Genomic DNA, 24,389 nt, shown 5'->3' on the forward strand with positions numbered 1-24,389 from the left:
AAAAAACTTTTTTTTTTAAGCAGTTCATGTGGTGACAAATTCTTGACCTTGAGTCAGATGTGGCTTTAAAGGACAATGGACAGACAGCTTGACCAGCACAGAGACACTCTTTAGACAAATGACCTTGAAATGTACTTTTATTCAAATGACACAATGCCATAAATGACAAGAGAAAGACAAGAACGAAATGTTAGCATGCTGCATGTCAATTAGGGTCGTAGCCAGGCACTTGAATGTTCACAACTCCACTATTAATTGTCTAAAAAACCGTTTCAGACAGTCCTGGATGTCTGACAATGTGATCCTGTTCATCAAAATGTCAATCAACTTCGACAACCCCTTCAGGAAGAGTGGAACAACATTCCACGAGCAGCATCGACAACCTCATTAACTTTCTGCAGATGTGTGGCGATGCAAACAATGAACACACTTGTTTTTGACTTGTGATTTCTGGTCTATGACTCCATTCTCAATCTGCATATGATTATTTCCAATATAGTTGTACTTGATTGTTTCATGATGTCCATGCTGTTGTAGAGAAACTGCGTGTTCAAACAACAAATACGTATACCCCTATACTAACAACAATAAATACAATTTAATTTTAAAAATACAGGTTACATTTATAAGATGTGGAACATTCCCACCTAGACATAATGGAGCAGAAGTATACAAAATAGTCCAATTATTTAAAAAAAAAAAGTGGTTTAGTTTATGCAATTGCACTACTTATGCAATTAGTGTTTGGAAAAAATAAAAGTAAAGAAAATATTTGCAATATTTTTGAAGGTCCCATACTGTTCCCATTTTTAGCAAAGTAAAAAAAAGGCTCATATGTTCCGACAATGTGTCTTGAATTTTTTCAGCTCAAAATACTGCAAAGAGGACTCTTTAATTCACCATGACTGTATAAGCCAGGGGTGTCGAATCCTGGTCCTCGAGGGCCGCAATCCTGCAAGTTTTAGATGTGTCCCTCTTCCAACACACCTGATTCACATGATCAGGATCGTTATCAGGCTTCTGCAGAGCTTGATGATGAGCTGATCATTTGAATCAGGTGTGTTGGAAGAGGGGAAACATCTAAAACATGCAGGATTGCGGCCCTCAAGGACCAGAGTTTGACACCCCTGGTATAAGCCCTGGTTTTATGGGGACTGTTTCTCTCCTATGATATGCTGCTGTCCCCGCCCCCTTCAGGGAGAAGACTCTCTCTGCATCTTTTCTACTAATCTCCTTGCTCATTCCTAGGGTGACACCAACAGCCGAAACCAAATTCCTTGTATGTTGTGTACGTACTGAGCCATTAAAGCTGATTCTGATTCTGATCTGTGAAAAACAGCTTTGACTTTCAATTGCTTTTTCTCTAAGTGATCATTTGTCATGAACATATTGCCAAATTCACAGCACAACAATTGTTTTTAACTCTTGCATAAATGGTGAACTTGTCAGATAATGTTGCAGTTGTAAAATCATTAGAGCAGCAGCATGGAAATGGCTTTGAAGTGATTTTTGGTTAACATATAGTGTTAATTAGCTGTGTTTCAGTTAGTGCTTCATTGTCATTTTATTATCCAAAAACAGATACAAAAAATATGTAAATGACAACAGCTTTATTAGGAATTCTGCTGTATTAATATGCAGTACATGTGAACACATAGAGCAGGAGAGAAGTAAACAGCTGTAAACACCAGCTGAGGTTAGAAGTACAACAGGCAACATGAAAACACAATAACCCACCCAAGGCTTGTTTAGTGGTTTAAAGTTGGTCTTAAAATGTTCACCATCTCTGTATGTCCCCCAGCTTTATAATTGCCACAGAGGTCTGACATGTGGGTATACAATCAAAGTTAATGGTAACGTTAGCCTACACAAAGCACACTAAGGATGTCCCTATTGCTGTGACAAAGCCGTCAAAATCATTAGTCATCCACTGGGTCTTCAGTTCCTCAGATAGTGGGAGTGCATGATGACACTTGTGTTCACTCTGGCAGCAGAACATTTGTAGTCGTGGGCAGTGAGGGGGTTGGATAATACAAAGTCTGAGCAGGACAACTATTGGCTAGTTAAGGCAGCACCCAGACTAAGTACTTACTCACTTGTAAACCTGGGCTAACTAGTGTGGAGGGGTTTGAGGAATGGCAGAAGTAAACATCTTCATATCTTAATGTTTTTTGATTTTGCAACTCCAAGTTTAAAACAACCATAAAACAGAACAAAAATGGATTTTCAGTTGATCAAAGCTATTGATTTGCCTTTATCATTGTTGTTGTCCTCAGTAAACTAGTTTCAGTTGTGTGAGATTTCTACAATGCTAGAATTTTAAATGTTGAATGCAATATGGGAATGCATCCAGCAATTTTGTTTTGTCTTTGTTTGTATCTTTGCAACACAATTGTTTAAGAGTCTTACAATTTTGGAATGTTTCATGTTTTGTGTGATATATGAATGCATCCAGTCATTTGAGATTTTTGCAATATTGTATATATATTTTAAGTTTAATTTAATATTAGAATGCATACACTAGTTTTTTGCTTTGTTTAATCCTTGGTAATACATTTTGGGGGATTTTTGCAATATTATAATTTTTAAATGTTTTATATAATGTGGGAAGGCACCCAGCAGTTTTTGTCTTTGTTCAATCCTTGGTACAGTTATTTGGGATTTTTTTTTACAATTTGAATTTTTATATGCGTAGTGCAATATGGGAATACATCCAAAGGTTTTGTCTTCCCTTTATTCTTGATTATACAGTAATTTGAGATTTTTGCAGCGCTCTAATTTTCCTGACGCAGGCCGTTTTGCGGACATGACGCAGTGTTGTTATTGTTCCAGGAAGAAGGTCTGGGGAAAGCACTGAACTGCGTCAACAACTGTTTCTATGACACTTTGGCATTTCAGCGACTGTTCAACATGGCAAGGAGGTATGTTAAAGTGTTTATTTTATAAATATGATCAAGATTACAGCTGTCGATATTCCCAATCCGCCTGACATGTGTTTAGAAGCCGCCTGGAGACACGCTGCTGCGAAGTGTTTACGTTAGCTTTAACCTTGTCCTCCAGCTGATAGCACTGCTGCCCAGTGAAACTAGCTGCTCCGCTTTCGTTAAGGGCGTTGTATCGTTGATAAAATGGCGTAGTTAAAGACTTACAACGAGTATTTACCGCAGTAGTTAAACATTTCTCAGCAACACGCGTGTCTTTGCCTTGTGGTTAATCGTGTCTTCTAAAGTATGTAGCTAACATTAGCTAGCTAGCTAGCTAGCTGCATAGCTAAGCTAGCCACATGATCACTGTTTTCACATTAGGCCTCGTTTCGGAGCTGGTGGTTGCCACTCGGCAGTTTCAGCCATTGTCATTCCTGTTCAGCAGCATATTGGATTTTGACAACTTGTGAGCTGACTGTAGATGACAACTCGGTCGGTCTTCATCAGCAGAGGAAATGTTTTGACTCTCGTAGGCCTAATACGTCGAGCAAAATTAAAGTCAGCTCAGGCCCAACTGGAAAATTCCCCCAGATGAATAAGTCACCTTATCGCTAATCATGTGGGCTTGTGTTTAGTGTTGAGTTAAAAATCGAAGTCAGAGCCTCCTATTTGTTGTATGAGGTGGCACTATGTCTGTATTTAGGTATTTATACCTAAATATAATGATGTTTACGAGGCAAAGTTGACATACACACACTAGGTCACTTCTACTTCTGTGCCTTCAGTAAAGTAATTTTCTCAAACAGTGACTCATGCAGTAAGTATTGCCACCCGTTGCATATATGTAAACGTGTTATCTTGTTCCAGGCCTGAAGTGTGCCTTTATAATCAAAAGTGAAGCTAAGTAATGCTTCATCCTTAGTGACAAAGTATTTTTTTTTCTATTACCTAAAAGGGTCAAAGCTTAAAATAAACAAATTGTTGGGAAACAGTTTGTGTTTACAAAGTCAAACCACATTATCTTTTTACATTCAGCTGCAAATATAGGCTGGACAATCAGAAAAAAAGCTTGACAGTCAGCATTACTTTCAAAATCTATTTAAGGCAAAGCAATAAGGAAGATAAACACTGAAGTACATTTGGGACAGCGGTTGCACTTATGCATTTGATAGAAGACGTTGCCATGTAAATGTTGTGGACACAGAACCATAGATTCTTTTGGATACCTCTTACATGTTGCTATCAGTGTACCTGTCTTCAATATTCATTTTTTATATTTAAGATCATGAAACATTGCAATACCATGAAAAAAAAACATTAGTAATTTGTCTTGAGACGGTCCTCAGTCAGTTGTAAACACGTCAAATGAACTAGACTAATCAAAAAAACACTTAAAGGTGTGATGAACTTAAGAATTAGTTTGGTGTCTTATGGATAAATAAAAGTTGTGTGAATATATCTACTATCTTCATGTTACATTTTTTTGTCCATCATGTCACTTGGTAGGGGTTACCTGAAAGTTTTTTTTCCAGGGCTGATTATTAGTCACGGACACCGATAACCAATTTCAAGTAAAAATGCTAATTCTGCTGATTTTTAGAATGACACAACAGACAACACAAACCTTAGCTGAAATGTCTCTATTTATGTTTTCTTTAATTGAAGGAGAACAATTTGAAAAGAGTCTGAGTATTGGACCGAACCATCCCCTTAGCTAATAATTGGTTTATCCCTAAATTTCTGTCATGGATCTTGCCTGGGTTTCACCACTGTCAATTGGAAGCAAATTCTCAATGACAGACTTGGATTGTGACTTTATATTTTGCCCAGAGCTTTCTTATATTTTTGGTTATGTGCAGTTTTGAATGGAAGAAAGCATGTTGCACACACAAACACCATATGACCTCAGATTTAAGATAGAAACCTCTATCCACTCGGTGAGGGAAAAGCAGCACCCTATCTTTAAATAATGATTAGATTTTCTATATTCAAATTGACTTTGATTAAGATTATCAGCATTGTTACAGACATATGATTCAAAATATACTGTATACTAGACAGCTGATTAAATGAAAAATATTATACTACAACGTAGAATTAACTCAGTTTTTTTGTGTAGAACTCTTCATCTCTTCTCAGTCATGGTAAATGGTCCCATTGTCGTCATTTCTATGGTTGTTTCATATGTTTTATTGCTTTTCTCTTCCTGTGTAGCCACTGCTGAGTGATTTATGGCACTGTTCCTGGACGGGACTTTGTTAGGAAACAACATGGACACATCAAACTTTGCCCACGTCATCTTCCAGAATGTGGGGAAGAGTTACCTGCCCCATGCTGCGCTGGAGTGTCACTATACCCTGACGCAGTTCATCAAACCACATCCAAAGGACTGGGTTGGCATATTCAAGGTGAACTACCCTCGTCACTGTGTTATAAAAGTCTTCAAATGTTATGAGTTTATGGGTGTAATTACTTATATCAGTGTATTCCTATGACTAGATCATGTTGTTTGTGAAGTACCAGAAGGCAAATCTTGAATGTACTCTCTGATAATTCTGTTTCTATTATGAAGCTAAGACATCTTGGCTGTCTAATCATGGCATTCATTCTATACTAGCGAATGCTGCACAGCTTTGCTTCAGAATTTTATTTTACAGATATGACATGGAGATTTTACTATAAAGGTGGGAACAAAGTGTTAATCCATTCGTGAGAAAAACTGAGCAATTGTGGTCATGTTTATTTGAAAAATGAGCTTGGCAGAGGGAGTGGAGCTTTTTGACCCCTACAGCAAGCTTGAGTGTCCCACATGGCTCTTGTTATAGGAGCGCATTAAATCCAATTCAGTGGCAGTAATTTATTTTAGCTTCTTCTGAAACGCGGATGACTCCAGGCTGTTGGAGACCAACATGCTTTTTATCTACTAGAGAAGTGAGATTAAATCATAACAAATGAAAAAACGTAATCTTGCTGCTCTCTCTGTTTGCGTTCTGCAACACAGATAGAGCAAACGGACTAAGTACTGTTAGTCAAACGGTGACATCTCTGTAACGTTTTAGCCACCAGTAGATAAAGGTCCTACCAGGCCAAGTCAGGCTGTGGATACAAAACCTGTGAGGGAGTTTAATTAAGCAAAGGTGCATTTTATTGCATATAAATATAACTTTTTATCTGATTTCTTTTTCCAAAACTTACATAGTCTTAATAGAATTTATTTCAACACAGTGCAGTACATCACCTCCACTAACCACAGACTGGACAAGTGTGTTTAATAAACTCTTAGATCTATTGGAGTAGTGCATGTCTCAAGCATATACTTTTATTGTGCTCACCTCAAAGCTATGATGAGTGTGTTGCTCACTTTTATTGATTTAATCTGTTGGAAAGGTGAAGATGAGTCTGAAACGGTCTGAGGCACTAGATTTATGACTTAGTGAACTTCACACTGCTTTCTGTGCAGAGGGTGGAAGTCAGAAGTGTACTTGTGGCTTACATTTATTCTGATAGCACACTATAATTCAATTGCCAAAACAAATGAATGCAGCTTTGCTAAACAGAAGAGGTGTAAATCGCTCACGGTAACGAATGAAAAATAATGCCAACAAGTCCCATTGTGTGTTTTATGAATGGGTTTTCCCCCAAGTACACCGAGAAATGAGGTCATATTAGGTTACTGGCGGTGGATGAGGTATTATCTGGGGGCTGTTTAAATAGTGGATTCAGCACGCCCACTGTAGCTGGATACCACATCACATTGTGATTAGCCTCAAGGTAGGCACCAGCTGGAAGTATGGATCTTAAAATCACTAATTTCTGTAGCTTCCAAACTATAAAGCTTTGCTGGAAAAGGCTGAGTGCAGGATTGTAAATCGTGTAGATGTTCTTGGCAGTGTTGACAGATGGGGCGTTTGCTGCCAAGCTCTTTTGTTTGCATGCGCAGGGATGCTTGGATGTGCTATATGTTGGGATTTGCAGTGTTGGCTCCATGTGCATGTTTAGTTGCTGTTGGCATTATGTCAATTAGAGTGGCTACTTCTTTAGATTATTTGAAATGCTGCCACTTTGTATGAGTTTTTATATATTTGGCATACTTTTAATCTAAATGCATGCTCTCTATATGATTAATTATGTGAAGTACAGGAAAAACTAAAGTCACGTTCACACAGAGAATGCTGCTGCTATGCTGCCATCGCTTGCTCAGACCAGTGTCTTCTTTCATACAGGATACTGGTGTTTGGTTCAGCATCGGTGTCTCGTGTGGCTCGTTCCACCATGCTGTTTTCCCCTCTTTTTACACAAATGCCAATTCAGCTCTGTCACTGCCTCTGCTGCCGGCTTAAAGGCACAACAACAATGCCCCCCAATTACGTCTCAGTGCTTTACACACAGAACAGCGAGGTGGAATAAAGGCGCAACAGTCCCTCCTTGAAAAGCCTTTATTGGCAGGAGCTTAAACATGTCTTATGATTGTTTGAAAGGTTACTAAATTGGATTATGATAAACTTCTTCATATATGCTCTAACATGACATTGTTTACATTTTTTGAATGAACCAGTTAGTTTTAGCTATAGACAAAAGGAGTCTTTGTACCATGCTGATGTGAACTGTGCACAGCTTTATGCAGGAATGCTGTTGGGACAGGTTATCGGTGCGGCCTTGGAGAAAGCAAGCTCAGCTTTATAATTAACGCGTCTATAAGCACAACCTCTCTGTGATTCATGAACAACTCACTACTTAACAGACTGACACATAGACAATAGTTTCCTGCTCCAGTACTATTCAAGCTAACGTCTGTCCGCGTTCTTGCACAATTATGACTTTGTAGGAATGACAGTGAAAAGTGATGTTAGACCTGAAGTACGTATTGCATCTGCAGACTCTGTGGTCACATTTGGAAGATTTTAGAGATTTTCCTCTTGTGTTTTTGCCAGTAGTTTCTCTATGATAGCCCTCCACTGTCTCTCCCTCCTGTCTTCCTTATGTGTAAACATTGCAGAGAGGTCTGTTGCAAGTTCCTCTCAGAGCTTTTACCCACCACCACCTCTGCAGCTCTAATGAGTGGACTGGTGAAGGCTAGCCTTCAGTAATGACACTCACTAACTAGGTGCATGTTTTAATTGCTTCCTGTTCTTTACTGCTGGAGGCTGGAACTGCACTGGTAACAATTGGGGGTTTTGGAGCACCAGAGCCTTCTATCTCTGGCTCCGATGAACACTCACAGCATTGTAGCTGGAGGCTGTTTGCACACAGGTGAGAAAATAAACTGCACAGACGGTGAAAAAAGGCTACTTACACCAAAAAGCAATATCTGTCGCAAGAAACTGTACGCATTGCAATGTGATCTGCTCACGTGAATAATCCAGAAAGTTTTGATAGTCGCATCACAACTTAAATCATGTTTTGTGTGAGAAACTTGGGTAATAGGCTGGTTTTACTGGGCTTGTTGTGGATGCATGTGTGCGCCTGTGTGTGTGCACACCGAAAACCAGCCAGCTCAATGTGACACTGATTTTGTTTGACAGTTTTATGGCACCGGTCTGAAGTTATGGATGTATTTTCTGCACTTCCCCCTCATCAGCCATCAGTTAACAACACATAAAATGCGTATAATTACATTTTGGTTTTCATTTTCAAGTTGCCTATGTATAAAATTTTCACCTATTTCCCTCTTCCTGTTAGAAGTGAGTTGTAGCTACATTTCCACAGTTGGGCTTGTTCATGACAAGGGCCAGGCCACATGCACATGGTGACCAGGAGTGGTTTCCAGATGATAATTTTTCTTGTTAGAAAAAAAATGTCACAGCAGACACGCTCTTATGCTATCATCCCAACATAGATTAAAAACCCCATGATTACCGTAATGAACCGGTTTGAAACATTTTGGAAGTGACACTGTGGATTCGGGAAAGTCTCCCTGTTAATCCTTCATTGTTATTATCTTACACTGATGTGGTGAGAGCGTCTGGTTGAATGGATTCCCCACAATGTCTCACAGGTTGGTTGGAGCACAGCGAGGGACTATTATACATTCTTGTGGTCGCCTCTCCCTGAGAACTATGTGGAAGGCACCGCAGTCCACAGAACAGTGGTCTTTCAGGGTAAGATCATACCATAGTTTTCTATAACTTTGACACCTTTTAATGACCGCATATCACGGTGCTGTTCGGAGGATTGTTAAAGTTTAATACTGAATCGATATGAATGCAATGAAATGGAAACGTTCCTCACACATCTCTTTTCTGGTGTTAACGACATGTGAGTTTATGTGTTTTTTAAATCTTTTTATACCACTCTTTATAAAGTATTGGAAAGTGGCGCAAAGAAAGAAAAGATTTGATTTCCCTTTTTTGATTGAAACCAACAACTTTACACGTGTATTGTGTGTGCTCCAGATCAATCAGCTAACACAGTGCAGCAGTTTATATACTTTTTTGTTTGTTGTACGTTTTTGATCAGTGTACAGGTTGAAATTTAAAAAAAAAAAGAAAAAAAAAAAGGCTACACTTCGCCCCTGCCTGTATTGACTTGACTGGGTGTCATTCTTCCCCCTGCCAGGATATTATGTACCCAATGACGACGGTGAATTCTACCAGTTCTGTTATGTGACACACAAAGGGGAGATCCGGGGGGCCAGCACACCATTCCAGTTTCGCGCCAACAGCCCCTCAGAAGACGAGCTGCTGACTGTGGAGGACGAATGCAACTCTGACATCCTGGTGGTCACCACCAAGGCTGGCTTCCTTGAGGTACAGTGCACCTCAGCAGCAGTATGCAATAACTCTGAGCTTTGATAAGGCTTGTTATGCTGTCACATCTAGCAATTCTAATTAACCGCCCCGAACCCCCCAAGCAGTTTCTGAGCGTTTTTTTTGCCCCTGGCACATTTTTCCTCATCGTCTTTTCATTTATCACTCCAATATAAAATCCTGCCCGTCAGTGGGAACCACACAACCGCTGGAACACAACAATGTCGTCTGTGCAGTTATAATGCAGTTAAAAGAAAGATGATGTTGAATGTCTTTAATTATTTTTCACAACTTGACTAAGCTGGGATCAACACGTATGACATTTTCCCACATAATCACAGGTGTTACCGCTACTTAAAAACAAATGTTGTGTCTACATACTATAGATATTTGACTACTTACATTTTTATAGACTCTACCAACTTGTTTTTACACCGTGCACATCAACTTGAGAAAGCTATTTCCCCACGCTTCCAACAACTTGGTGAGAACTTGCTCCACTGTATACTGTTTTTGAGCCAAGTAGCATTTATTTTATTGCACAGGTACACAAAACCAAAATAAACACAGGTGTTACCAAAATAACAAAAAATGGCGACTCTACATACTACAGATATTTTACTATTTACATTTTAAACTTGTTTACATATTTGCATCCTCTTGTTTGTCTCTACATTTTTGTCACGTGACCCTAGCTGCAGCCGAATCACTAATGGCTTCACGGTTGCAAAGAGGATCACGGAGTTTGTAGGTTTTTGTTTTTTAGAGAATCTGGTTAGAGCAAATGGTGTATTTAGCCTATTTTTAAATAAGACATGTAGAAAACAGTGCTTTTGAGGAAATGCCACTAACAGAATGGCATGTCACACATGATTAGTTCAAAGACTGCTGGAAAGTTCTGTTTTTACAGTTTCTGGATGTGATAAATTGTGTTATTTTGGCATTTTTTACAAAGACGACTTGCCTTTCAGAGTAGCCAGCGAGTTTTGGGGTTCAGAGGGTTAAATTTCAATTCTGTCTCATTGTAACACAGCATGCAATTGTAAAAAAAAGTCTAAATTATATCATTTGTCAGTGAAATAAATTATTTAATGGCTAACATTTAAACATCTCGAATATATATTTTTTTCTTTTTTTCTTTGCAGCAAAAGGTGGAAGAAGCCCAGAGAGAGAAAGATGAGCTGCTTAAAAACATGGCCCTCCTGCAGCAGGAGAAGGAGCAGCTGGAAGCAGAGAAAGAAAGTCTGCAGAAGGAGTGTGAGCAGGAGAAGGAGATCTGTGCCCAGCTGAGAAGAGAAAACCAAGTAAGCAGAGAAATGACTGAGTCGCTTTTTTTTGAAGGCAGATAGAAGAGCCAGCAGTAGCAGTAGGAGAAAGGTCATATTTGTTGGACTGCTAATGAACCAAAATGGCTTTTCCAGCTGTTGTTATATTTGGTAGTTGTACTTTGAATTGGCGGCACAAACTATGAATTTATGTGATTGCAGCTCTTGTCTAGTTCATGTAGTTATTCAAAGGGCCATTTTATATTTGGCCAAACAGTCTCTTAGCACCCCCTAGTGAAGGATTCCCAACATGCAGAGGTGTCCAAACTCATGATACTCTGAAATAGTAAATCACACTGTGACAGATATGAATGTCTGTATTATCAAAGATGTAATTCCGCTTTTTATAGCATAACATTAAGTCTTAAAAGCATTGTCAGTAATAATTTATTTTGCCGTCCTCTGCCATAAATCTGCAGGTTTTAAAGCGGCTTTCAGATGAAAACATGATTACAGATTTTGTGGCTGTTAATTTTATGACTATACTTTTATATGATTTTTTTATGTGGTGTGAATATAAAGATTCCAAAATTCTGCCTATAAACAAATTGTAAGAAAATCATTTCGTTTTTGATGTCATCTTCTTAAGTTGAAACGCCGCATCGAGCCATAATGTTCGTTTTGATTTAGCCTCGCATTTCAGAGACAATAAAATTTTTATGTTTTGCACACGTTTTCCACAAGCTTGGAGTCAAAGACAGAAGTGGAAAGTCGTATATTAGCGAGCTAGTATTATTTTGTCACGACAAGATTTTAACCCATCTAGATTCACATAGATCTGGGGTAAAATGGATTATATTATTTATTTTATCTGTTAGAATGATTGTACTTCAGGCGATGCACGTTACCAATCTGAAGCATTCGTCCTCATTTTTTTTTTGGTTTTCTGTCTCCCAGGAGGTGCAGCATTCTTCCCAGGCCCTGCTAGAGGAGAAAGAAGAGGTGAAGAGAAGACTGGAGGAGGCCACAGCCAGAATTATCCAGTTGGAGGAGGATCTGATTGGAGTCACACAGAAGGGCCTTCAAAAGGAAACCGAGCTGGACAGGTGAGTTCTCGATGGCTGGCTCATTGCAGATTTACTGAGGTTTTTGTTTTGCTTGCAGAGAATTATTATGTGGACATAGACACTGTGACAGGTCACGACTATCATTTTTATGGCCTCTTTTTTTTTTCTAGTCTCAAGGACAGAGTGAAGAAACTTACAGCAGAGAAGGAGGCTCTTGAATCTCATCTCAAGAATGAGAAAGATGAGAAGGAACTGTACAAGGTAGTGTACATGTTTTATAAGCTTCTTGTAGGGCCGCACAGTATCTCGTTTCAGCATCGACACTGCAATGAGAGCATGCTCAATAGGCACTGTGAAGTAAGGCGAATTAACTCAAACATCATGCTTTTTTTCTGCTTGATGCAAAAAGAAAAATCACATGGTTCCCATTTTCCACGACCAATCTACGAGAGAATTCTGTGTGATTGAACATATTTTACTCCAATTTATTGGATACACTGACTTTGTTTAAACTTTTTGCTCACAAGACAGAGTCTGTTGACATGCAGGCTCCACATGTGCGCGGCAAAATAAGCAAGAAATAGAGAAGCACCGAAAAAGGAGATTTGTTTGCGGAAAGAAATTCAGTTGCATGGAAATATTTCAGTCACAGCAAAGATGATGTTGACCAAAAACAGGTACTGTGTCAGTGGTGTCTTGTACGTGTTGGCACTACACGAGGCAACACAACAAATTTAATTTAACAGCTTAAATCAGCACCACAAAGCTGTGTACAAAAAGTGCAAAGCCAGATCTGAATGACATCCAAAGCAAAAAAAAAACCCAACTAATTTGGATGTCTCTGCTAGTGTCACACCTAATCAGACAGATTCTAAGCTGCTTTTAAAAGCTGTTTTTGTAGTATTTTGTATTTTTAATGAAGCTGCAAAATCACCTTGGTCATTTTACAATAAATAATTCTTCCCAAATAAAGTTGCCTGTTAAAATTCCCTCAGATAATACTTGTCCTGTTTCAATGTTGTGTTATCACTTAAAGATTTATCCAAAATAAGGATGTCCAGGTGCAGGTCGGTAGCAGCTAAGCACTTTGTCACATCATGTCGATGGGGTGGCCTCAGCTGTAGTTTGGTCGACTGCTAAGTTAGTGACAGCTTTACACTCTGTACAATTTACAGCGTTGTTGTTATTTTAGATTCACCAAATTGCGAGGTGTAGTTCATTTACTTTTTTGGTTTCCTTCCTGTTTTTCCACTTTGTACTTCTGGGATTATTTTGCCCAACCTTTTAGTCTAAACAGGGCATGCCTTATTCTGTCTTCTGGTCCGTCTGGTGTTTCTTTGTCTTTGTTGGTGCGGACACTGCACAGGAAGTGGGAGTGCCACATACTGTCGTGTCGCCACAGAAATGAGGCCGAAAACCCATACCTAATTTAACTTGCACCATCACACTGGGGCTGTTGCACAAGGACAACTTTATAGGTCTATCTCAATCTCTGTTTTGTAATTGAGGTCATGCAACATTTATTTTAATGTGCTCTTTGGTACATGATCGTCATTGGTGTTGAATAAATGAGACAAAAGCCAACAACTTTATGTTTTATAACTTTGCTTGTGTGTTTTATATCTTCTTTTGTGTCTTTGTGGGCTTGTGTTTTCATCACTTTTTTGTGTGTGTGTGTGTGTGCGCGTACCAGATTCACCTGAAAAACCGGGAGCTGGAAAACACTAAGTTGAGCGCGGAGCTGCAGATGCTGAAGTCTGTGGATGTGAACAAGGAAAACACAATTGCCCAGTTTAAGGAGGAGGTGGGACGCCTGCAAGCATGCCTCACCGAGAAGGAGAAACAGTACAGAGAGATCCTGGCCAAAGTCTCCCCCTTGGTATAAATAATTTTGTTTTGCGGCGTCAAAAAGTCACCTAGCTAGATTATGATGGACAGTTTTTAACCTGATTTATATTTATATCACATGATAATTTAAAGACTAATTATAGAAAGACCAGAAGTAACAATGTGATGCATAATAACACATCTGTAGAGGAGTTAAGGTAAATTAAAACACCTAAAATGTGTTTGTTTCCTGCAGGGAGATATGAAAGCCCTGAAGGAGCAGCTACGGCAGAAGGAGGAGCAGCTCCAGGCCAACCAGCAGCAGTCCTCCTTGTTGGCGGCTGAGTTGAGGGACGCCTCAAGCGCACGCGACCGAACCATGTCCGAACTGTACCACATGAAGCTCGAGGCCGATGCCCTTCGCCAGGCCAAGGCGGAGGCTCAGGCCCACTGCGCCCGCCTGGAGTGCCTGGTAGAGCAGATGAAGGCAGACGCCAAGCAGGAAGCTGTAAGGATGAGCGATGGCCGGATTTGTTGTTTTGAGTGAACTTTACTGTATGAGAAATACTTCATTTATCATTAGACATGCTTAGTAAGCAAGTGTAGGCGGTGTGCAAGTGTAGAAAACCTCTAGTATTCAATGACCCAGAGCCATAATGATCAATTTGATGGAAACACCTGAGTTTAAAAACTTTATTTAAGTACATACTAATATGTAGCAACATGCATAATCACATGTTGAATAGTTAGCACCATGAAAGTAACAAGAAATGTTTTTTAGGTAATGTCTAAAAACTATAATTTAATGAGAACACAGAAGTAAAAGGGCCATTTTTTTCCTATCATGTGCAAAATGTAGATCACAACTTGTAACATTTATCATTAATTTGCCTCACAGGATTGAAAGATACCCGAGTGAGGATTAAGTGGTGTATAAATAATGGATGGATGGATGGATTGAAAGATAGTAAAATCATAAAACTGCTGTATATCATAGTCCAACTGTATTCTAGATATCCTAGGTTTGGTTGAAGCCAGTACGAAAGTTTCAGAAAGTTAATGCTATAAAGAGCAAAACAAACAGTTTCTCCCACAAGAGGTTTTACTGCTTCTGCCTTTAAAGGAGGCTGTAATTCTTTCCATAGTTGATTTTTATTGATCACCAATCTCGTAATAAAGCATCGTTTGATAGCACCTCTTTAATATACAAACAGTGTTAGTCATAGTAGGTGATGACTTACTGTTAGAAGATGCTTTTTATAACGCTTTCCTCGGTCTGTGCAGTTGGCCCAGTAACGTTGTTGGTGTCTGATCTGCTCTGCTGTTACGTTTTACATGGACAGGCCAAAGCAGTGGAAGAAGCTGCTGCCGACCCAGCTGTTGTAGCAGAGCTGCAGAGAGAGGTGGAGGACCTGAAGCTGCGGCTGCACATGGCTGCAGAGCACTACAAGGAGAAATACAAGGAATGTCAGCGTCTGCAAAAACAAGTGCTTAAACTCTCGGAACAGCAAGGGGTAGGTCCTGCCAGATGCCAGCCAGCACGCTGATTTCATGTCCAAACAAGTTAAAGAACAGAACTTACATTAGATATCTGTAACACTATACCTTAATATCAAATCTCATGAAATGCCCTCAGATTTAAAAGGTCATTTTGCCACTTCTCAGCATGTATTAGTCATTTATTGACTGCAGTACATCATGAGACTAGACAAACTCATTTTCATCAACATGCAGTGTGATTGTGTGAGACATTTAGTCATCCCCATTTTAATGTCTTTGCAATATAAATACACAAAAAACACAATCTGGGCAATTGTCTTGTTGTAACTGTTGTTTTTTTCTGGTTTTTATGTTAATATTCTGATAGCTACAGTTCCTTATGTGTATCCAGCTCATGTCTGTGTTTATTCACAGCTAGTTTGTCTTCTGTTTTCTTCTGTTTCTGTCTTGCTGCGTTTAAATGATTTGTTTTTCCCTGTCGATAGGATGTGAGGAGAAGCTCAGCACAAGATGCTGCAGCAGTCCCTGCGTCAGTGAGTCCAGACACGTCTGTGCCAGGTACTTATGGCTAATTATGCCAGATTTTAAGTTTTGGAATGACTAATTGCAACTGGAAAATGCAACTGAAATTCAAAAATGCTTTAAACGTTGTAAATGTGGAACTATCTTTTGTAGTTTGTATTATTTTGCCTGGGATATCAGTCAGTCAGTAGCTTTATTTTGAACTCGGCTTCGATAAATTGAGTAGTAGGTGGGATGGGAGCCTATTTTCTTAGTTTTTAGTTTTGTTGTTAAAGAACAGATAAACTGGGAGGAAAAAAAAACTGAGCAAACTGTCTGACTCGCCGTCTTTGTCTTTTCAGGGAGTCCTGGTTCTGCTGATCCCATGTTGGAAGCCATCATCCAGGAGAAACTCAAAGGCATCAGCCGAGAGGCGTCAGACAGGAATGACAAGTACAGAAAATGCAAGCAGATGCTGATGGTAAGAAGTGCTTTTTAAATTTTTATTTTATTTTTTTTTTACAGTTTTTGCTGGCCATGCATCCCTAAACTGGATGCTCAAACATGTGAAGGACTTCTGTAGTTTTAAAGGTGATGATGCGCTGTAATTAAAAGAGAATTGGACAACGTTTGTTGCTCTCCAGGAGGAGAAGGAGCGTAGCTGCATGTTTGCTGATGAGCTGGCCAAGATGGAGGTGAAATTTAAGGAGCAACTGAAGACTAACGAGAACCTGAAGCTGCAGCTTGCAGCAGAAGAAGATCGTTATAAGGTTAGTACAGCCAGACTACACACTTTGCCAGCGATGCTCTGCTGTCTTCAAAGCAGGCCTGTCTTTAGGCTCTTCTGGGCTTTTACCGCTGTGTATGGCTGGTCTAGCTCAAGGATGGAGCCTTTGATGCTATCTCTCCCCTTGAACACAGTTGCTCTGACAGTGTTGTTTATGAGTAGGCCTATCTGTGAGACGACATTTTACTGCTGTTTATGTCAGGCTCTGGAGACAAGCAAAGCTTGGCTCGGAGGAGTCTTCTCTAGTTGCCTGGCTAATGCTGTGCTTGGCTCAGGTCAGGCGGATATTTGCTTAGTGTCTCAGAGGAATTCAAACAGGTTGTTTTGCTTTGAGCGGTATTGAGCATAAATCAGTCCTCAGCAAAGGGAAGCCTTTTATGGTTGTGATCAATTAATGTCACGCACTGAGGTCTGATTGTATTTCAGTGGCACATTTTTCAATCAGCAGCACATCAGAAGTTTGAGGATAGAAAATGTCTCTTCATCCCTTTGTTTTTGTGTCGTTTGTCTGCTTCAGAGCCAGGTAGCTGAGAAAGGACGGGAAGTGAAGGAACTGAAGGACTCACTTGCGCTTGTTGTGAAGGAGAAGGAAAAACTGGAGGGGGTTAGTGACAGCTTTCATTTTCTCTTTTATAGACTTCTTCCACTCTAAAAATTCCCTGAAATGTGCCATACCCCTGCCATTTTCCCTCTCCCAATCTGGTCTGTGTTTAATATGCCTCTAATTGTAGACGCAAAGTAAATGAGTTCTTATTTTCCATTCCATTACTTCGGGCCACAGTAAGGTCTTCACTGACCTAAAATATTGCTTCGAGGTAATGCTGTTATAGTTAAGAGGAGTAGAATGACCCAATTTGAGGTTTAGACTGTAAATTAACTTGGCGTCTGCAACTAACATCAATAAAACACAGAGTCCCATTCCCTTTGAAAATGAAAAGAGTTTCTTTTTTAATGAAGGTGCTAATTAAACTGGTTGAGTGAGCAAGACAAAACGGGAAGAACTCGCAGCTTTGCTTTGGGACTGTAAGAAGTGATGGATTTCTTGCCTTATCAGACTGGGAGGCTCAGAGACAGGAAATCAGATATGGGGAAGTGGTTGCCTGAAGGTTAGAGAAGCAACCGTGCTGCGTGGAAGTTTATCGGTTCCATCCTGAAACCAGTGGGATAGAATTGCCCAGGAGGTCAGACTGTGGTTGTACTGCGTTGTGAATGTGATCGGGGCACTCTTGGGAAACCGCTTAATGAAACTACATTGAATAAATAAAAGTTTAAACAAGATACATAACTCCATGTCTATGTTGTTATTTAATTTTTAGACTTTGCTGGTCTGAAAGGTTCTGCTGTTGTGTTTTCCCCAGGTGCTCCAGAAGGGCAGCAGCAAGAAGGGAGATCAGGGGGCCAGTGAGAAAACCAGTTTGGAGAACCTCCAGTCCAGTGTGCCTTTATTCCTGCAGTACCCAGTCCCTTACACCCAGGATGCCCCCACCCCTCTGCTGGTTTCTCAGAGCCCCAGCAAGCTACACTTTGGGAACCCTTACTCCATCTCAGACTCAAAAGGTTGGCTCTCTTTCCAGAAAGTCGCATCTCCTGTTCTCTGCCGACAGTGGCAGAAACGACGGACTTTTATTTACAGTAGTCTCTGAATTCTTTCCGTGCAGATGAGGCAGACGAGGAGTTCTCAGATGACCAGCCACTGAGGCTGCCCCCCGTTGGGCCGCCCTCCTGGGACAGCAATGTGGTGTGTATCCAACCCACCCGCAACCACAGTCGGCCAGAAGGCCACGAGGAGTCAGAGGAAAAGCAAAACAACAATGTGAGCCTCTCCCGGCTATGCAGTTAAATACTTAAAGTTTATTGTCCATTCTGTGCTGTTGATTATTTTTTTTAATTTGAATGCTGTTTTATCTCTGTCTCTCAGGGTAACACCAATGAACAGCCCACAGCAACTGAAACTCATAGCCCATTTGTGAATGATGGACAAACTGCCTTCTGCTTTGATCCCAGGTAACACACCCTCGCATGCCTCAACTCTCGTAAATGCCGTCCAAGTTTGCTGCACCCTACAGTTACTAAACCTGTGCATTGTAACTTGCGTAAAGCTGCCCAGCCCCCTTTTGTTGGTATTAGTCGAGCAGCAGGCCACCCACGTCGCATCAGACAGATGCTCTTTATTAGCCAGAGCTCCTGGTTTGCCCACATCACTGCCTGTCTGCCTATTAACACGAGTGTTCTCTCTCTCCGGCTTCCTCTTCATCTCCAGCATGGACATGAAACGGTGTCCGCTCTGCGAGGTCATCTTCCCGCCCAACTACGACCAGAGCAAGTTTGAGGAGCACGTGGAGAGCCACTGGAAAATCTGCCCCATGTGCAGCGAGCAGTTCCCGCTGGACTGCGACCAGAAGGTCTTTGAGAATCACGTGCTCACTCACTTCGACGGCCACCCGCTCAACTTCGACTAGAGAAACAGAAAAAAAAAAAAAAATCAGCACATCCAGTCTGCCAACTTCCCCGTCAGCCACTGAAATCAGTCACTCTGCACTCTTTTCTGCATGTAATGGTGTGAAGATCCTCTCTTTAGGACTATACTGACTTTCGCTTTCTTACTTCAACTTAGAGAAACACTTTGAGGTGATGTGACATTTTAAAAACGACGTTCTAATTCAGTGTATATCGCAGGGCTACTGAATGTTTGCAAACCAAAATGTTTTTTTTTTATAGGTGAAAGATTTCCCTTCATTTGGATTTGAAGAATAATTTAGGGGGATAAGACTGTTGTACGAATATATATACTGACTTTTAATTGACTCGGCTCTCACAGATCTGTTAGACTACAGGATGTAACGAATCAGGGAAAGAGATAAGTGTTTACCAAACTTACATTAAAAACATGCAAACAAATGCTTCCCCCCCCCCTCCCCCTTCAACATCACTGTACAAGTCATTTGGTCATTCTTTATACATAGAAAGCAGCCTTGGTGCACTATATGCAGTCAGGGAGAAATCTTCAGTGATTATATCCATACATGATTATACAGTATATCATCAGATCATCTATTTTAGAATAATTAAAGCCAATGATATTGTGACAGCCTTGATACTTTGTGTATGATATAGATTTGTTTTTTTTTTCTCGTTAGGTTTCCTTTTTGTTTCGATTCTAATTATTTAATTGTGTCTGAATCCTTATTAAACTTTTCATATCATTAGCTAATCAGTGCATGCTGAGCTTCTGTTCAATTCCCCCGCCCCCATTTTGTTCTCCTCTTTTAACGTATTAAGTTATTTTACTCATAGAAATGTTTCATTAGTTCGGTGAGTTTCATGTATCTAAAATGAACGAATAAAGTCTGTTTGAAACTGAATCATTGTGTCCAAACGCGGGTTAATAACGCTGGAGTCGAGAGGAACAGAGGAACTTTTATTCTAAACGTAACAAAAGTTTACATGAAGCAGCTTTTTTTTGAAGAAATACAGTACGTCACCACCTCTGGTTTTTAGCTTTTCATACACGTTTTCATACATATGTCTTTTTGTCTTACCTCAGAAACATATGAAAATATAATTTAATGCACTTAACACATGACAATACATTCACTGTACACTATATCAAAGAGTTTTCTCCATACTGGCAGAATAATACTGCCACAATTCTTAATTGGGCCGTACTTTATTAACACACAAACATCCATGCTGTGAAGATTTTTAGCTAATGGCTCAGTGTTGATAATTCCTATTTCTTGTGGCATTGCTTGACCCGTGGTTCATCATTTTTAAGTCTTCACGGATGAATGACATTATGTTGTTATGGCACAAAGTAAGAACTGCATGTGTTTCTCTCAGTCAAACTGTGAGAACATCAGTGTGCTAAATATATGGCCAAAGTCAGCCCCTGTTTTCATATTATCCATATCATGGATTAATCAAATAGTTCTGTAAGATCAGGGAGATCAGCAAACAGTCTGAAGTGGCTGCCTGCCTTCAGCTGAATTCGTATAAACTGTCAAAATGAAACCATACAAAGATTTACTGTACTGTTTGGAATGGTTTACAATTCAAGGCAACTACTGTTCATACAGAAATCTCACAATACTGAAAACACTCGGAGCAATCTATCGTAGAACGTGCAATTGTACACTCGACGTATATACACTAGAAACAAGGTATTGGCAAAAATGCTATTTTGTTTGGCAACTTTTACAAAAAGTGCTTTGATCCCTTACTGTAAAGTAGCAAGGAAGGAAAACTGCGTAGGTCTTGAGGAAAGTGATCGGGAGCACGAGGACGCACAAGAGTTCCCATGATCCCACTGAACAGCATAAATACTTTCAAAACACTTGGGCAGGATTGTGGTGCTGAAATGCTTTGCGAAAATCACCTGAGATAATCCTTTGGTGCTCACACACAACAAAAGTGGTTGGAGTAAAATATATTTTTTAAAAAAAGAAAGGGGGGGTTGGATTCTTGTGATATGAAAAGAACTACAGTCAAGTCCAACAGTAAGTCTGATAGAGACTGAAAAACGGCTTTTGTACATGTTGGATTTTCAGCACACATTCATTTTTCAGTTGTCACATTTTAGGTGCAAAAGCATGATAATGGTGCCTCCTTTCTCTCCAAAAACAAATCTTTCCTCCGCTTCCCTTAAAAGCAGAATGCCCCACTGTACATGCAAGGCTACTTGTGATGTGGTCATTCTGTAGTCTGCAACATGCCCTCATCAATAACAAGCACCGTGTGTAAAATAAAAAAAATAAAAAAATACAAAGAAGATAAACAATAGCTTAAATGTGCAAAGTACAAAACTGTGAAGTACACAAAGATTCAACATTCTGAATAAAAATCAAGATGGAATAATAATACACTTCTATCATGCAATCAAAAAAAAAAAAAAATAGTGTCATAGCAAAGTATATATGAGAAAGAAAAGGGTCAGGGGCTGATGGATGAGAGGGGAAGGGGTGGAATGAAAAACAGCCGCTGCTGGTGATGGCGGTGTTCTCTCGCTTCTCTACTGCTGCATCTTGCGGATGATGTCAGTGGAGATGGGCGGGTGGAAGTTGATGGTGTGGTGGCGGAGACCCTGAGATGTTTTGTAGCTCTTCCCGCATCGGCACTTGAAGGGTTTGCGCACCCTTATCTGGGTTCGGTGGCCGTTCTTGGCGTGGTACTTGATTCCGTTCACATTCTGCGGAGACAAAAACGAGACGTCACTTTCGACACATAAACGCTAAACGGTGCGTGTTAGGAGTAACAACAGAACAACTGGATGAGCTTAACACATCTGCGCTGCATGGGGAAAAGAATATGGACAACTCAGAAACTGCATCCATATGTGACTGATTAGCAGCTCATTCCAAACCAATGAGCATTAATATGTTTCTCTATGAACTCTTCAGGGAAGGTGTTTCACAAGATTATGGACCTTGGGGGCAGGACTTTGCTCAGATTTTGGCCTTAAATGCACCGTAAAGCCTCGCCAGTGAAAAACACATCATCAGCAAAATAAGCAGTCGATTCTACGGCTGAATATTTCCACCTTGAAACTGCAGTGTACCGACGACAGCCTTACAAACACAGATTCAGACTTCCAGGGTTTCATATGTGACAAGTCTCAGGAACCAATCCAATCAACTTTCAGACTGGAGCTTTCTATGTCATTGTGCATTAACATGTTTGGTGTACTCCACTATTACAACTTGCCATTGTAGCGTGGATGAGTTGTGTTTGGTGAGCTGGTGTGCTGAGCTGCAGTGAGTTGGGATGGGTAGTTGAAAAGAAATACACCTGCACATTCTCAATCAAGCAACAGCGTTACATCTATGCCATTTTAAAGCAGGAAGGAATAATATCTACATGGGAAAAACTTCTAAATGTGTAACTTTGGCACACGGAGATGAGTTTTAGGGGCCTTTAATGAAGTTTGGTACTGATGTTAGTTGGTAAGACCCGCATTTTGAGTCATCCGGAAGTGTTGGATGTGGTTAAGGCAAGAGTTGTTTGCAGGAGAGTCTTCCAGACCAAACTCACAACACCTTTAGTTTGTAAACTTGTATTCGGATATCGAGTATTTGTTTTTGGACTATCGTTGTGAAGCCTCAAGTTTGGTTGACATCGCCTTGGTCTTATTATTATTTTTAAACATTAGATTTTGTTTTTTTTGCCTTTATTCGATAGGGATAGTCGAGTAGAGACACAAAGAAAGGGAGCAGGAATCTAAAACAGAACCCTGCTGCTACAACAATGACTACACTTGGTACAAGGGATGCAGTGAAGTATCAGGGCGCCCCACCACCTTGGTCCGGATGTAATGATCAACAGTTAATCTTCCTGGATAACCTGAGGTAACTGTGCACAGCAATATGGTAGCAACTAGTCAATCAGAATGTAGCCATGCCCTGAAGCATACCCCCCTTGATCGTCTACTTGACTCTCAACTGTACTGATTGAGACCATAAACTCATTCAAAACACCTTTACTGAGGTAGCAAATCAAAGGAGGAGATGGGTAGTTTTCTAACAGACTTCTATACAATCTGTCTACTTTTGGTAAACACAGGAGTCGCCCCCTGCTGGTTGTTAGAAACAATGCAAGGTAAGTCTGAACTTTTCTTACCCAAAGGTTAGGGCAAACTTTTATGTGCTGAAACAGACAAGATGCTGCCACAAAGTTGAAAGAGTACCATTGTCTAAAACACAGCTAGAAAGTAGCATGGTCACCATACAGTGTACATCTTGGATCACTTTCGGACAAAACGAGGTTGCCAGCCAACAATAGGGTGTAGGAGGGGAAATAAAAATGTTTTCTAGTTGCAAACCAATTTTGTTCTGCCCCTAAACAGATGCCCGAATGGTGCCTGCTACCTCAGACTAAGTCATCGCCTATAACCCTGTCATTCACGTCAGCAATGCAATTTTCTCAGGCTGCACATAATTTATCCCGACCGCACACGCCAGATGTGAATGGAAAATCCTGTAAAACTCCACATCACACAAGTGGACTAGATGTATGCATTTATGTTGTTGTAATGCTCAAGTAGGAGCCATTTTTTCCACTGTCAACAGCAGGGAATCCGTTTTGATTTATTCCTGCGAACAAGTTAAATCCTCGACGCTATCTCACACTTTGTAAATCGCTAATATCCCAGGTTTTCATTTCGTCTGTCCAGGCATGGTGAAAATATTACCAACTGTTACAATACATTCTAATAGGATGTAGGGTATTGAGTTACCTTATATCTCTTTTTACAGCCTGGAACGGGGCAGGCGAAAGGCTTCTCGTCTCCTCCGTTCATGCACATGGAACTGAGGATGGACTCGGAGCTGATGGCGCTCTCTGTGGTCCACGATTCATCACTGTCAGACTCCTCAAACTCTACCTCTTCTTCATCACATTCGCTACCTGTGGGAGACAAATAGTGAACGATTGAGGGGAATCCGCGCCAGACGTGCAATCATACAAACTGGTCTGAGACGCCCTGATTTATGCACACTTGGTGACTCATGTGTGGGGAGAAAACCCTGGAACTTTGCGCCTTCAGGCTGAAAATCATGGGCATTTCTCAGCGTGTGTTCTGAGGCAGCGTTCCCAGAAACTTTACCTCACGTGTTACGGTGCCCAAGTGTTCGGAAAGACTGAATTATGCAAAATCGTGGGAAAGAATTTGTGCGTTTCACAGAGGTCTTGGGTCAAAACTATTGTTTTATCGATTAACTAAAGATGTTGTGCCATGAGGATTCATGCTTTACAAAACAAGGACACGAGTACATGGGAAA

At 40.4% G+C, this 24,389-nt stretch overlaps 2 protein-coding genes across 3 annotated transcripts in view; one reads left to right on the forward strand and one right to left on the reverse strand.

The window, feature by feature from the left end:
- The first annotated feature begins 2,821 nt into the window (after window positions 1-2,821).
- On the forward strand, window positions 2,822-19,979 carry tax1bp1b (Tax1 (human T-cell leukemia virus type I) binding protein 1b). 2 transcript variants are annotated; one of them, XM_008291050.1, is made up of 18 exons: window positions 2,822-2,921; window positions 5,139-5,332; window positions 8,920-9,022; window positions 9,480-9,670; window positions 10,816-10,974; window positions 11,893-12,041; window positions 12,173-12,263; window positions 13,696-13,881; window positions 14,086-14,337; window positions 15,173-15,343; window positions 15,815-15,887; window positions 16,193-16,311; window positions 16,475-16,600; window positions 17,135-17,221; window positions 17,976-18,174; window positions 18,276-18,430; window positions 18,536-18,621; window positions 18,878-19,979. In XM_008291050.1, the coding sequence occupies exons 2-18, from the start codon at window positions 5,156-5,158 to the stop codon at window positions 19,074-19,076; spliced, it is 2,523 nt and encodes an 840-aa protein (XP_008289272.1). In that variant the 5' UTR covers window positions 2,822-2,921; window positions 5,139-5,155; the 3' UTR covers window positions 19,077-19,979. The 2 variants fall into 2 exon arrangements, with proteins under 2 accessions (XP_008289272.1, XP_008289273.1); XM_008291051.1 differs by lacking the exon at window positions 17,135-17,221.
- A 42-nt stretch (window positions 19,980-20,021) lies between these two features.
- Window positions 20,022-24,389, reverse strand: part of jazf1b (JAZF zinc finger 1b) — a 28,003-nt gene continuing 23,635 nt past the window's right edge. Inside the window, exons 4-5 of the mRNA XM_008291052.1 lie at window positions 23,846-24,015; window positions 20,022-21,802 (exon numbers count right to left, since the gene is read on the reverse strand). Of these exons, the coding sequence (XP_008289274.1) occupies window positions 21,626-21,802; window positions 23,846-24,015 (347 nt within the window). The 3' untranslated portion in view covers window positions 20,022-21,625. The remainder of the gene's footprint in view (window positions 21,803-23,845; window positions 24,016-24,389) is intronic.

The sequence above is a fragment of the Stegastes partitus genome, unplaced genomic scaffold (genome assembly GCF_000690725.1).
Source record: "Stegastes partitus isolate 25-593 unplaced genomic scaffold, Stegastes_partitus-1.0.2 Scaffold711, whole genome shotgun sequence".
NCBI lineage: Eukaryota > Metazoa > Chordata > Actinopteri > Pomacentridae > Stegastes > Stegastes partitus.

Excerpts from the sequence above, each read along its gene's own strand:
- tax1bp1b (XM_008291050.1), top strand. The coding sequence starts at position 5,156 with ATGGCACTGTTCCTGGACGGGACTTTGTTAGGAAACAACATGGACACA. Across the intron at positions 5,333-8,919 it reads ACTGGGTTGGCATATTCAAG|GTTGGTTGGAGCACAGCGAG; the intron begins GTGAACTACCCT and ends AATGTCTCACAG. Across the intron at positions 15,344-15,814 it reads AACTCTCGGAACAGCAAGGG|GATGTGAGGAGAAGCTCAGC; the intron begins GTAGGTCCTGCC and ends CCCTGTCGATAG.